General features: G+C 49.5%; 1 protein-coding gene across 2 annotated transcripts in view; it reads left to right on the forward strand.

Annotated features, from left to right (window-relative positions):
* The first annotated feature begins 272 nt into the window (after positions 1-272).
* Positions 273-12,507, forward strand: part of PIGG (phosphatidylinositol glycan anchor biosynthesis class G) — a 37,603-nt gene continuing 25,368 nt past the window's right edge. The window contains exons 1-5 of one of the 2 annotated variants that reach the window (XM_055326151.1): positions 273-555; positions 1,267-1,472; positions 7,986-8,195; positions 9,460-9,648; positions 10,555-10,696. In XM_055326151.1, coding sequence (XP_055182126.1) covers positions 402-555; positions 1,267-1,472; positions 7,986-8,195; positions 9,460-9,648; positions 10,555-10,696 — 901 coding nt within the window. In that variant the 5' untranslated portion in view covers positions 273-401. The remainder of the gene's footprint in view (positions 556-1,266; positions 1,473-7,985; positions 8,196-9,459; positions 9,649-10,554; positions 10,697-12,507) is intronic. The other variant, XM_055326150.1, reaches the window with a different exon arrangement.

Here is a 12,507-nt window from a genome sequence, read left to right on the forward strand (position 1 = left end):
GGGCCGCAGCCCGGCCGGGCGCCCACACGGAGCGACCCCGGGGGTCGGCTCCGGGCGCCACCTGGGCCGGGGTCAGTCCCGCGGGCCGCGCCGAGCCGACGCAGGACAGCCCCTCGCAGGCGGCCCCGCGCGTCGCCGGCCTTCCCGGGCCCACCCGCCGGCCGCGGCCGGAACGGAGCCGGGGGGCCGCGCGGCCCGAGGGACTCCGCGAGCGCCGGGCCGGAAGTGCTCGCCGGGGCTGCGCGCCCCGTGGCGTGTTTCCGGCGCGACGGCGGACGTGCCGACGTGCCGACGCCCCAGCGGGCGTGTGCTCTGCGGGAGGCTCGCGCGGCTGGAGGGGCGGCTCCGCGGCGGCTGGTGGCGGCGGGCTCGTCCCGGGGTCCTTCCCCTGCGCGGGCGCGATGCGGCTGGGCTCCGGGGCCTTCGCCGCCTGCTGCGTGGCGATCGAGGTGCTCGGCGTCGCGCTCTTCCTCCGGGGCTTCTTCCCGGCCCCGGTTCGCTCCTCTTCCGGGGCGGAGCAGCGGGCAGAGCCCGCGGCGCCTGAACCCTCGGCCGGTACGAACCCCTCGCCGCCGGCTCTGCTCCCGGACCCCGCCTCCGCCGGAGGACGCTCCCTGGGGGCCGCGGCCCCGGGCTTCTCGGGCTCCCGAGGGCCCTCTGCCGGGCCCCTGCCGCCGCGCAGCCCCCGGCCAGGGCCGGCCACACTGGCGCCCTCCTCCCGCTCGCCGCCCAGAGAGGCCCCGCCGGGCCTGCCGTGGTCCGCCTGCTGCCCCCCTCCCGGGACGGGCCCTCGGGCCACTGCCTCTCCGAGGCGCCTCCTTGCCCAGCAAGTCGCAGCGGGGGCAGGATCCTGCTGCCCCTCCGCGCTTCCTTCGAGGACACCCCTCCAGGGCCGCTCCCGTGCTTGACCAGGACGCAGTAGCAGCCGCGGACCGTGTGGCCGGGGCCCTCCGCCGGCTGCCGCGCTGTCTAGAATCGAGCTCCCTGAATGTCCAACCTCCCGCACCTTCGGAAGGGCCTTCCCTTTCCCGGGACTGCCCGAGCGAAAGGCTTAATTCTTAATACTGCTTAAGGCTGGGGCTCCTTCAGCTTGCCCCCCCCCCCCCCCCCCGCTGTCTGCCAGGAACAGGTCCTTGTCCCTGGGTCGGGTTGGGTACATGGCGCAACATATGTGCTGGAGAAGTAGCCCAGAAACAGATGATAAGGTGCTCGGGTGCTAAATACAACTTAAAACTCCATTTTCTTTATCCTTTCAAACATTTTTAGGAGCCAGTTCCAACTGGACCAAGCTCCCACCACCTCTCTTCAAAAAAGTTGTTATTATGCTAATAGATGGCTTGAGAGATGATTTTGTGTTCGGCTCCAAGGGTGTGAAATTTATGCCCTACACAACTTACCTTGTGGAAAAAGGAGCATCTCACAGTTTTGTGGCCGAAGCAAAGCTGCCTACAGTTACGATGCCTCGAATCAAGGTAAACAGCTTGACTAAATGTGTTGTCAGTGGTGGCTCGGCTCTCTCTCCTCCTTTACTTGGAGTCCCAGTCGTAACTAGGAAGAAATTAGTCGAGTGCTATACACCTGGCTGGGGCAGTAAAATGCTGACAAAGCTCACAAGATAGGATAGAACTGAGACCCTTGATTTGTGTTGCTTGTCAAGTAGTCCAACGTTCACACGTCATGGAAAGCGTAGAGCTTAATCAGAGCCAGATCATTCGGGGCAGCCTAAACCAAACGATGGTGCCCTCCTTGCTAGCCTGGTCTCTTTTTTAATCATCAGTGCACCACATACATTCCAGAAAGAAGACTTTAGGATTAATCTAGTTCAGTCTCTTGACTGTATGGATAAGAAAGCAAAGTCAGATAAGTTAAATGACTTGTTCACAACTGTGGTATAAATAAAAAGCACACCTGTGTGATCCGGCCTCAACAGGTATGACTGTTTCTACTAATAAGTCACTTTGAGGTGTTCAGCCTAGTGAGTGTGGCTTGAAAGTGCATAGTGCTTTACCCACAAACTATGGTTTTAAAAAAAAAGAGAGTAAAGCCGTGTTGATTGGCTCAAGAACTATTTATTAAGCAACTACTTACTGTGTGGCAGTACTGTAACAGGTGTGCAGTTGGGAGAAAATAATATCTGCCTTTATGGAGCTTTTAGTCACGAGAAACATATCCATTAAAAGATGAGTAAATCAATTTGCAGTTTTATTTTTTTTATAATTTTTTTAAAATTAATTTACTTATGATAGTCACAGAGAGAGAGAGAGAGAGAGAGAGGCAGAGACACAGGCAGAGGGAGAAGCAGGCTCCATGCACCGGGAGCCCAATGTGGGATTCGATCCGGGGTCTCCAGGATCGCGCCCTGGGCCAAAGGCAGGTGCCAAACCGCTGCGCCACCCAGGGATCCCAATTTGTAGTTTTAAAGTGTGGTTTGATGTATGATGAGAAAGAACAGGGTGTGATGCTCATTACTGGGTGGGGTGGAAGGGGGGCTCAATTTCGATTGAGGGTCAGAAAAGCCTGCCTGAGGAAATTACATTCAAGTTTAAACTGGAAGGATGAGTAAAGGGGAGGAGTCAGAAAGGGACATGTTGCTAGTATGGTTAAAAAAAAAAAAATGTGTGGTTGAGCCTTATGTGACACATTATTTGGTGAGAAGGAACCACTTCTTGATTGAAAGCTTGGGGGCAGTATTTAGTAGGTACCCAGTAAATGTTTACTAGATGAATAAAACAGTCTGGGAATGAAAGGATTAATACTGCATCTTTCATTGACTTCTTTCTTGAGTTTTCCACTCTTTGTAACTTTTGGTTGTAGTGTGTCCTTCACTCAGCAGGGATTTATTGAGCATCTTCTATGTATCACATGATACTTCTGAGTATCACATGTTTTAGATAAGAGGGATTCATTCAGTGAAGAGCAAGTTAGCAGATGTCCTAACCTCATGGAGCTTAATTTCTGATTGAGGGGACAGAAAATATGTACATATACAAATAAGATAGTGTCAGAAAGTGGTAAGTGCTGTGGGAGGAATCAGGGAGGAGAATATGACAGAGTGATGAGGAGTGGGGCACCTTTAATCAAGAAGCTCAGGGATGGCCTCTCAAGAGTGCTCATGCTACTGAGACCAGTCTTGTGAAAGCTAGAAGAAAGGCATCCAGGCTCCTCGCCGTCAGGAGTGCTGATTTCTTCATCTGTCATCAGAAGTGTGGAAGGAACTGGTTCCTCCTTCATTCAGGTAAGAATGTGTTACTAGGAATCCGCGCAGGTTAGTAAGAAAGTGTGTAAGTGGGCGTGCAGGCTCCAGGCTGTGTTCAGACCTGCGTGTTGGCTACTGTGGTTCTTAGGGCCTCCCACCTCCAGCCCATTTGTGTCATTGCATGACACAAAACCAGTGTTTTGCTTCATTTTGTTTATTTTGTTTTCAGTCCTTTGCAGGTTCTGGCTCCTCATTCCCCATTGAGGGGGAGCTGGAACAGGAACTACATACTGGAGTTAGGATTACACAGCTCTAGAATTTGGTAGGATTTAGTAGTGTTGACTAAGGAGTGTGTTCCGTACCTTGTCTCCCATTAGGGAAAGGAGTTCATTAATCTTGAGGTGTTGATGCGGTTGTCACGACACACTGATCTTAACAACTCAAGGCTAATGCCTCTCATTGCACTTTCTCACAAACTAATTTGTGAATGCTTTTCCTTTCTTCAGGGAATTTATAGTCCCCACAATAAGGAGCCAGGTACTGACCAACTGAGTGTGGTGAGCACAGAGCACAGGCATTATCTCACGTGCTGTCACAACAGCCCCGTGACCTAGGCTGTGTGAGGCAGGCACTGCCATCTTTTCCATTTTCCAGATGAGGAAACAGGCTTGAAGTGGTGAAACCACACAGTGGCCTTAGAAACTGAGCCTAGGCCTCTGTATGTCTGGTTCCAGAGCCTCCATTGGTCATAGCATGTTATGTGGCATTACTGCCGAATATGGTGACCAGGCCACGTCCTCTTCCAGTAGTCTCTGCAGAGCCCTCCGTCATTCTCAGAGGGCAAGAAACAACTGTTCCCAAGGCCACAACAACCACAGGAAGACCCCCAAGGTGATGGCAGACTTGGGCTCTCACGTAGACTTCCTAGGGCTCCCAGCTGCCTGCATGCTTCCTGGGGTAAAGGGTACCAAGCAGTCCCTGCCCTCCTCGAAAATGTCAATGGGAACACAGCCTAGTGTGAGAAGGAGGCAAGTACCTCATAAAAGCCCCTGGGAAAAGGATGGACAGATTAGACCACATGGAAACAGAAAACTGTTATGTGATGGAAAACACTTTTTTTTTTTAGATTTTATTTATTATTCATGAGAGAGAGAGAGAGAGAGGCAGAGACGTAGGCAGAGGGAGAGGCAGGCTCCCTGTGATCTGGGGATCAGAGACTCGATCCTAGGACCGGGGATCACGCCCTGAGCCAAAAGCAGATGCTCAACCACTGAGCCACCCAGGTGCCCCAGAAAACACTATAAACTAAGTCAACTGACAAATGATAGACTGGGGAAATTATTTACAGTTGACATCACAAACAAGAGGTTAGGCCCATGATGTGTAAAGAGAATCTGGCCAAGGACAACAATCCAATGGCAAAGGATATAAAGAAATCCACAAAGGAAGACATTGAAATGGCAAGTCAACATATGAGGAGATTCTGTACTAGTAATCAGGGCAAGGCGAACTCAAGCAATCTGCAACCCCAGCTTTTGTCTATCACGTAAAAATGTAAAGATTGATGATGACCTCTTCTTCATACAAAATGAGGTGGACAGGGGATCCCTGGGTGGCGCAGCGGTTTGGCGCCTGCCTTTGGCCCAGGGCGCGATCCTGGAGACCCGGGATCGAATCCCACGTCAGGCTCCCGGTGGATGGAGCCTGCTTCTCCCTCTGCCTGTGTCTCTGCCTCTCTCTCTCTCTCTCTCTCTCTCTCTCTCTCTCTCTCTCTCTCTGTGACTATCATAAATAAATAAAGAAAAAAATATTAAAAAAAAAATGAGGTGGACAGGTACTCTCAACACTGAGCCAGACCCTGCACTGCTGGCTCCCCCAGTCCAATCTGCTGTGGTCTCCAGCCAGGACTGTAAAATCTCCCAGCACCTCCTTGTGCCCAGGTCCTGTCCAAACACACCAAGTTGTCTCCTTTTCAAACCCTGCACTAGTTTATATCGACCTACTAACCCAGGCCTCGAGGCTGCACGGTCCTGTCCCTGCTTACCTCTCTGCCCTCATCTGAGTTGCTCTCCCTCTTCCTGGGCCATTCATCCACATAGATCACACCTACCCCAAGTGTATTGCCCTCTTTTGGATGTGGGGCTTTCACAGTTTGCTGTGTTCCCCCTGGAAAGCCCCAGCGCACCTCCCCCTCGCCTAGTCAACACATGAGCCTTCAGGTCTCAGCTCAAATGGCACTTTTGTTGCAAGCTTTTTATTTTTTATTTTTATTTTTTTTTAATTTATGATAGTCACATAGAGAGAGAGAGAAAGAGAGGCAGAGACATAGGCAGAGGGAGAAGCAGGCTCCACGCACCGGGAGCCCGACGTGGGATTCGATCCCGAGTCTCCAGGATCGCGCCCTGGGCCAAAGGCAGGCGCTAAACCGCTGCGCCACCCAGGGATCCCTGCAAGCTTTTTAAAATACATGTCCATGCCCATTAAAATGGTCTTGGTCCAAATACTGGCATACTCTGTAGCTGCCTGAAAAGAAAATGAAGTAGCTCTGTGTTTTCTGGGGTGAAAGGTTCAGGATATGCTATTAATTGGAAAACAAAAGCAAGCTGCAGAATTGTTTTCTATAGTTTCTTAACATTTTTATTTAAAAAATGTGTATCTTTGTATATTTGTGATCATACACATACAGGAAAAGGTATGAAAGGGTACTCACCCAACGTAACTGGTTACCTGTAAGTGGTAGAATTTTGGGGTGAAAGGAAGGCTGTCCTTTTAAAAAAATAATTTCACTGAGATAGAATCTTCATACAAAGTAGTCCAGACATTTTTATATGTACGGTTTGTTGAGATTTCACAAATGTGGTATATCCGTGCAACCCCCACCTCAGCTCTGGATTTTGATCCTTCACCCCACCCCAGGAGTAGTGGTTGTTGCCACCGTTTTGTTGGTTTGCCGCTGTAATTACTTGCCAAAACTCATTCTGTAGAGTCTGTCTCCGCTGGAGTGCACAGTAACTGGTATCTGCTTATTTTTGTTTTAAGTTCTTGTTTTTATTTTTAAACTGATCTTTCAGAAGGTCACCCCTGGGACAGCATAGTTAGTGGTTAGCCAATGACTGGTCAGAGGCTGTGCTTAAATGCATTATGCAGTGGGCCTTCCACCCTTTCCAGGGGCCTGTGTGAGGTTAGTACTCACTGTCCAGGCACCAGTAAGCCTCCCCTGTCACTTTCTGCATGAGTAGGGCCTCCTGCTCAGCTGGAAGGAATGGGTAACTAGGCACTGTCTGATCTCTCCTGAGCACACAGCCTCATGTGTACATGCAGCTTTCCAGATGCCGGGAATATGTGGGAGTTTATAGAAATTTGCTATACCTGTGTCATTCCCCAGACTCCATTTTTACTTATTTTCTAATTTTAATTTTTTTTTTTTTTTATTTTAAGTAGGCTTCACCATGGGGCTTGAACTCACGGCCCTGAGATCAAGACCTGAGCTGAGATCAAGGTTCGGACGCTTAACTGACTGAGCCCACTAGGCACTCCTAACTGAGATCCCGTTTTTAAATGTTGGGCTTGTCTCTTCCACAAACAGCATTGATGCCTTAGGCAGCTGTGATGTTGGCCTTCCTTGTTTTCAACACATCCCTGGCGTGGGACTTCTCCATGCAGCCCCACTCGGGTGGACCCTTCCAGGTCCCCATTTCCTGCTACATCACAGGGATAGGGGAAGGGGAGCGGCCTATGTTAAAACATCACAGGTACTCACAGCTCTTACTGAGCTTCAGTAGTTTGTCTTAGATAAAAACTTTGCAATTTGTTGTATATCCTTGATGAGTTTTCAAAGTCTTGAAATGGTCGTTTTTGGGCAATTCTGTCCTATTTTATCATTGCTCTTAGGGGAAAGGATTTGCCAAGCTCCTCTGGCATTCCAGAAGTCAAGTTAATTCATATCTGCTTTTTCTTTTCATTTCTGTTAAAGAAGTCTTGGCAAAACTATTATGCCTATTAATTAGTATTATCTAGATTTCTATTTATTACAGATAAGTCCCTGGGTGCCAGTGTCATGGGTTGTTGTGGATAACTCCAGATTAACAGGAGATGCGTAGCCCATTACTGTGGTCTCTTAGACTCTGTGCTAAAGCAAGGGAGGTTGTTGACATAATTCTGAGTCAGAAAGGTATGAGGATCTGTCACACCCACCCTTACCTCCCGGAAATTACAGTGCTTTGTGCGTGTGTTCAGAACAGAGGTGTCCCACCAGCAGCCCTGGGCCTGTTTACTATGAGAATTTCTGAGGGTTCCTGCTTAGAGACTGCTTTCCTCTCAGGGTGCATGAGAGGATGCTTGTTCACACAGAGTGGACATTAGATTTGCTAGGTTGTAGGATCAACCCATGGAGTTGCTCATCACACGAGCAGATGTGAAGCTTAGGTGAGCACCTCATGGGAAGTTGAATATACAGGTTCACGTTTTCAATGCATACCCCACTGCCATTTTCTTCAGTTGCTGTAACCCACAGCTTTTCAGTCCACCACTATCGTCCAGCTGCCCATAGCCGCCGCCTCCATCCTCTCATTGGCTGAAATAAAGTCAAGTCTTTTGTGATCGAGTTTGCTAGTTTTGCCAGAATTTATGTGCAGCTTTCCCCTCTGTCCTAGCACTGACCCAGCCTTCAGTTTTGGGAATATCCTAGTTTTATGCTCTCCTCTTTCATCCATGAAATGATCTTTGACACCCCTTCCCGTGCTATGGTTTGGATTCTATAGTCTAATTCCTTGAATGTTTCCTCCTGCAGGCGTTGATGACAGGGAGCCTCCCCGGCTTCATCGATGTTGTCAGGAACCTCAATTCCCCTGAACTGCTAGAAGACAACGTGATCACACAGGCAAAAGCAGCTGGAAAAAGAATTATCTTTTATGGAGATGAAACATGGGTAAAATTATTCCCAAAGCATTTTGTGGAATATGATGGAACAACCTCATTCTTTGTGTCCGATTATACAGAGGTCAGTTTTTAAAATAAGAAAACTTTGTCATACTAGATAGAGTCTTGTTAGTGAGAGGCAATGTTGTTTTGTATGTGGCCTTTATTAGTATACTGGGAGGAGTTTGGAGAGATAGTAGAAATTGTGCATTCACATAATCACTTATAACCCGGGGACATTAATGTGATACAGGTGTGAGCACAGCTCTCCTAGAGCAGCTGAGCACCTGTTGATGGGGTACGGGGAGTCACGAAGGGCTTCCCAGCAAGGAGCCATTTCAGCTGTTTGCAGAAGTGAGTGGGGACTTCCCAAGTGGACAAAATGGGGGTGGCAGCATTTGTGCGAGGCAGAGCCTGAGGACTTCATGGCCTCCCTGGGATCCTTGAGGCTATAGGTTCTTCTGTTATTGTGGCAATCAGTGTCCCCAGTGGGGAAGTGGGAGGACAGATGGTGAGCTGGGGGTTGCCTGGTCCTGAGGGGCACTGCCCTGTGCTGGGAGTTTGGTCTCCAACAAGGCAAAGGGCATGATTAGACCTGTAGTTAGAAAGTTGACCTGGGAGCAGAGGGAGGCCCCATGGAGCAGAGACAAACCCGCACCAGCTCAGTTTGCCGGGCCTGGTAGGGCGTTCACAGTCTTGCTCATGTTAATACCCTTTGGTAAAGTTAACCTCTGTGCAGGCAGCAGTTACCGTGCAGCAGTGAGTTTCCCCGTCCTCTCTCTCATCACTCAGAGACCCTTCCCTTCGTAGACACTTTTCAGTGAGAGGGAGGTGGGCCGGCTGAGTGGTCAGGCCTGACCAGGCTCATGGCTCTGTCGGGGGCTGCTCGACCACTAGTTGCTGAGAGCTATATCTCTCTCCTCCCAGAACATCCTTCGCACAGGACGCACTTAGATGCCCTCGGCTTCACCCCACAGGTCACCTGAAGTCTGGCACCTGTGTGACCTGGTCACCTGCTTAGTGTTAGTTAATTCCCAGTAGGAATCCCTCAGAGTGGTTTCGACAGAACAACACTTATTTAAATTGCCTGTGTAGTATGTTCTATGTGTACTCTAGAAACGTGAGAACAGTACTAGTGAAATCTCAATCTAATGCTAATATTTGTTTAACTTTTTTTATGATGGGTTTCTCTGTTTGTGTTGAAGGGTTTTTTGGTCTTTTCAGATTCTAAGTCCTGTTTCCTAACGAACGCCTAGATTTTAAAAGGACTGGATCACTTTTCCTTGGAGAGTGCAGATCAAGGGAAATAAGGGAAGCTCTTCGTACATACTTTTTCTCCTTTACAGGTGGATGATAATGTTACAAGGCATTTGGATAAAGTATTAAAAAGAGGGGATTGGGACGTGTTAATCCTCCACTACCTCGGGCTGGACCACATCGGCCACGTTTCTGGGCCTAGCAGTCCTCTGATTGGGCATAAACTCCGGGAGATGGACAGCATCCTGATGAAGATCCACACCTCACTGCTGTCCGAGGTGAGGCTCACACGGCACTAGGGTGTCACCGTGCCAGCGTCTCCTAGGAGACACCAAGTTCCTGAAATGGACTTGAGACCTATGTGAACGCCACACCCACCATCACTCAGGTCACCTGTAAGCACAGAGCACAGGCTCAGCCTCCTACAGCTCTGACCATGTCCACCATTCACCTTTTCATCCAACTACTAGCTTGTGAGGGCTTCTGTATCACTGATCTGTCCAGGCATCCGCGGAGCTCATACGGTAGCTAGGAAGGACAAACGAGGATAATCGACGAGTCCATAAGAAGTACACTGAAAAGTGACTGGTGCCTCAGGAAACAGGGCAGGAAGAGGGAACAGCTTCTGAGAGAGAAATCGTGATTCTCAGTAGAATGGTGAGGCCAGCTGTCCTTCAGGTTGTGTGAGATGAGAGCAGAGCCTTGAAGGGAGGTGAGGAGAATACGCCGCCTGTGACGGCGTGTCCGGGTGAGGAACAGCAGGGGCGAGGCAGACCATGCTGCACGTCCAGGAGCAGCAGAGGCCCTTGGCTGGTGTCCCAGGCTGAGGGGCGGGCCCATGTGACCCCCGTGACGCCCGAGGAGATGGGCGTGACAAGGAGTGCACCTGGGCTATCCCAGCTCGGCAGTGGCAGAGACAGAAACCAAGCCCCAATCCTCGGCCCTCAGAGGCCCTAAATGTACCTGCCTGTGCTCCGTGACCTCCGTATGATTCTGTTAGTTTTATGATATTATTTGTCTTTAGCCCTTTGATCTACCTGTAAAAGAACAAAACAAAAACATCTAACTCATTTACAAAGAGTTACTATTTATGAAGTAAAGGCAAAATCTAAAGTCGTTTCCTTACCAAGGTCATGTGTTCTCCTCAGGCCAAATGCAATTGGAATTTTTCCTTTGCCTTGTAGGAGAGAGAAACTCTTGTACCCAATTTGCTGGTTCTCTGTGGTGATCACGGCATGTCTGAAACAGGCGGTCATGGGGCCTCTTCCATGGAGGAGCTTAACACCGCCCTGATCTTAATCAGTTCTGCATTTGAAAGAAAACCTGGTGAGGATTTAGGAATGTTTACTATTTTAAAACTGTATTTTATGTATCTGTTTTCTGTAGACTGATTCTAATTTTTAAAATTGTTTTCTTAGAAGTTGTGTAAGTTTGAGATGTCCTGAGCAGTGTACAGATGAAAATTAATGGGCAAGGGGCAGCCAGGATGTGGAGTTTACATTTCTTGCCCCAATTCTTAAAATACAAATATTCTTTGTAGGAATTTTATTGTATGAACGTCACTGCCTGGATATCTGAACCGTTAATAAAAATTACCAGTAGCTTCAAGACATCTGAACACATGTGCACTAAAAAAAAGAAACATGAATTGAAATTTTTACAGACGATCCACCTTTTGAAACTCTGAACGAAGAGTCATGGGATCAGTCAGAGCAGAACTAGCTGAGCCCTGTCAGCCTTGAGACCCTGCAGCTCTCCACCCCAAACACACACGAGCAGCTCTGGCCTCCGCCTCCTCACTTTACAACATGCTCGCCTTTGCTCACCAGTTATTTCTGAGTTGGACACTCTCTGCCTTCCTCTCACATGATCCTTTAGTACCACTGGGTGCTTCTGACCCTGGGTTCTGGTAGCTCCCATTTGTCTGGTTGTCCTCCCACCTCTCACTTTGCTATCTAGTCGTCTTTGCTGGCTTAGCTCCCTGGCCTGGCATACTTCCTGGACTGCCTCCTGGTTTCATTCCACATTCACTCCTGAGATGATCTCGTCCACTCCCGTGGTTGTAAATGCCATGATTGGCTCACGCTTGTCAGATTTATCCCTCCAGCTGTCTCCTCTCTTCCAGTCTCCAGACTGTCTACTCAGCTGCCTGTCTGACGCCTCCACTTGGGTCTCCCACAGGTAGAGAGCAACTGTGACAGCTTCACGTCTAATCTGCCCTCTTGTATTCCCCTGCCAACAAATGGCCCTTCGGTGTGACTCTTCCAGGTGGAAACGTGGGCATCCCCCTTCACCCTCTTTCTCCCTTGCTCCCCACATTTCAGACCATCCCGAGCTCCCGTACATAAAACCTTTCAGTAGCTGAACTTTGGATCAAGTAACAATCCTGCATGAGGCTCCTTTGCTGCCTCACAGCTTCATCCTGAACCATATTCACCATTACTCTCTGTGTCCCGGCCTCTGCCCTTTCCATGGGCTCTCCAAGTGACAAGCTCTTCCCCATGTGCCCAACGCCAGCATCATCAGCCTCTTGGCCTACTTGTCCACTCATCCTTGGTTTCAGCTCATCTCACTCATCCATGAAACTACATTGCCTTCCCTCTGTTCATCATTCACAGTAGTCTATGCCTGCTGCCCTCGTTCTTTGCTTAGATAGTAATTATAGACTTATTTGTGTGATGCGTGTAACAGCCGCCTCCCCTGTGCACCTCATGCCACGGTTGGGCAGGACCAAATCTGTTTTGTTCATTGGTACAGGCCTGCCTTGGGCCTGAACATCAACTGGTATGTGATGGGCACCAAAAAGGTTTGTTGAATGAATGAATCTTCCACTTGAGTGAGAATTGAATGGGGAAGAAACTCCACTGATTTCCTTCCATCTTTTTGCAACACTTCCTCCTCTTGGACCTCTGATCTCCTAAGATATGTCATTGGCTCTTGGGAACTGAGCCTTCCTGTTCTAGCTGTCTTACCGAAGCCTGCCTTCCAGTGAGTGCACACACTACCCACCAGAGCACCAGCCTTGTACACCTGGCTCTCCCTCACTGTGTACCCAAAGTAGGGTCTCTCGTGGCTCCCCTGCCTGAGCGAGAGCCCTATGCCAGAACCACCCTTCCTACTCGATCCAGCAGAGGTGT

Source organism: Nyctereutes procyonoides, unplaced genomic scaffold, assembly GCF_905146905.1.
Source record: "Nyctereutes procyonoides isolate TBG_1078 unplaced genomic scaffold, NYPRO_anot_genome, whole genome shotgun sequence".
Classification (NCBI taxonomy): domain Eukaryota; kingdom Metazoa; phylum Chordata; class Mammalia; order Carnivora; family Canidae; genus Nyctereutes; species Nyctereutes procyonoides.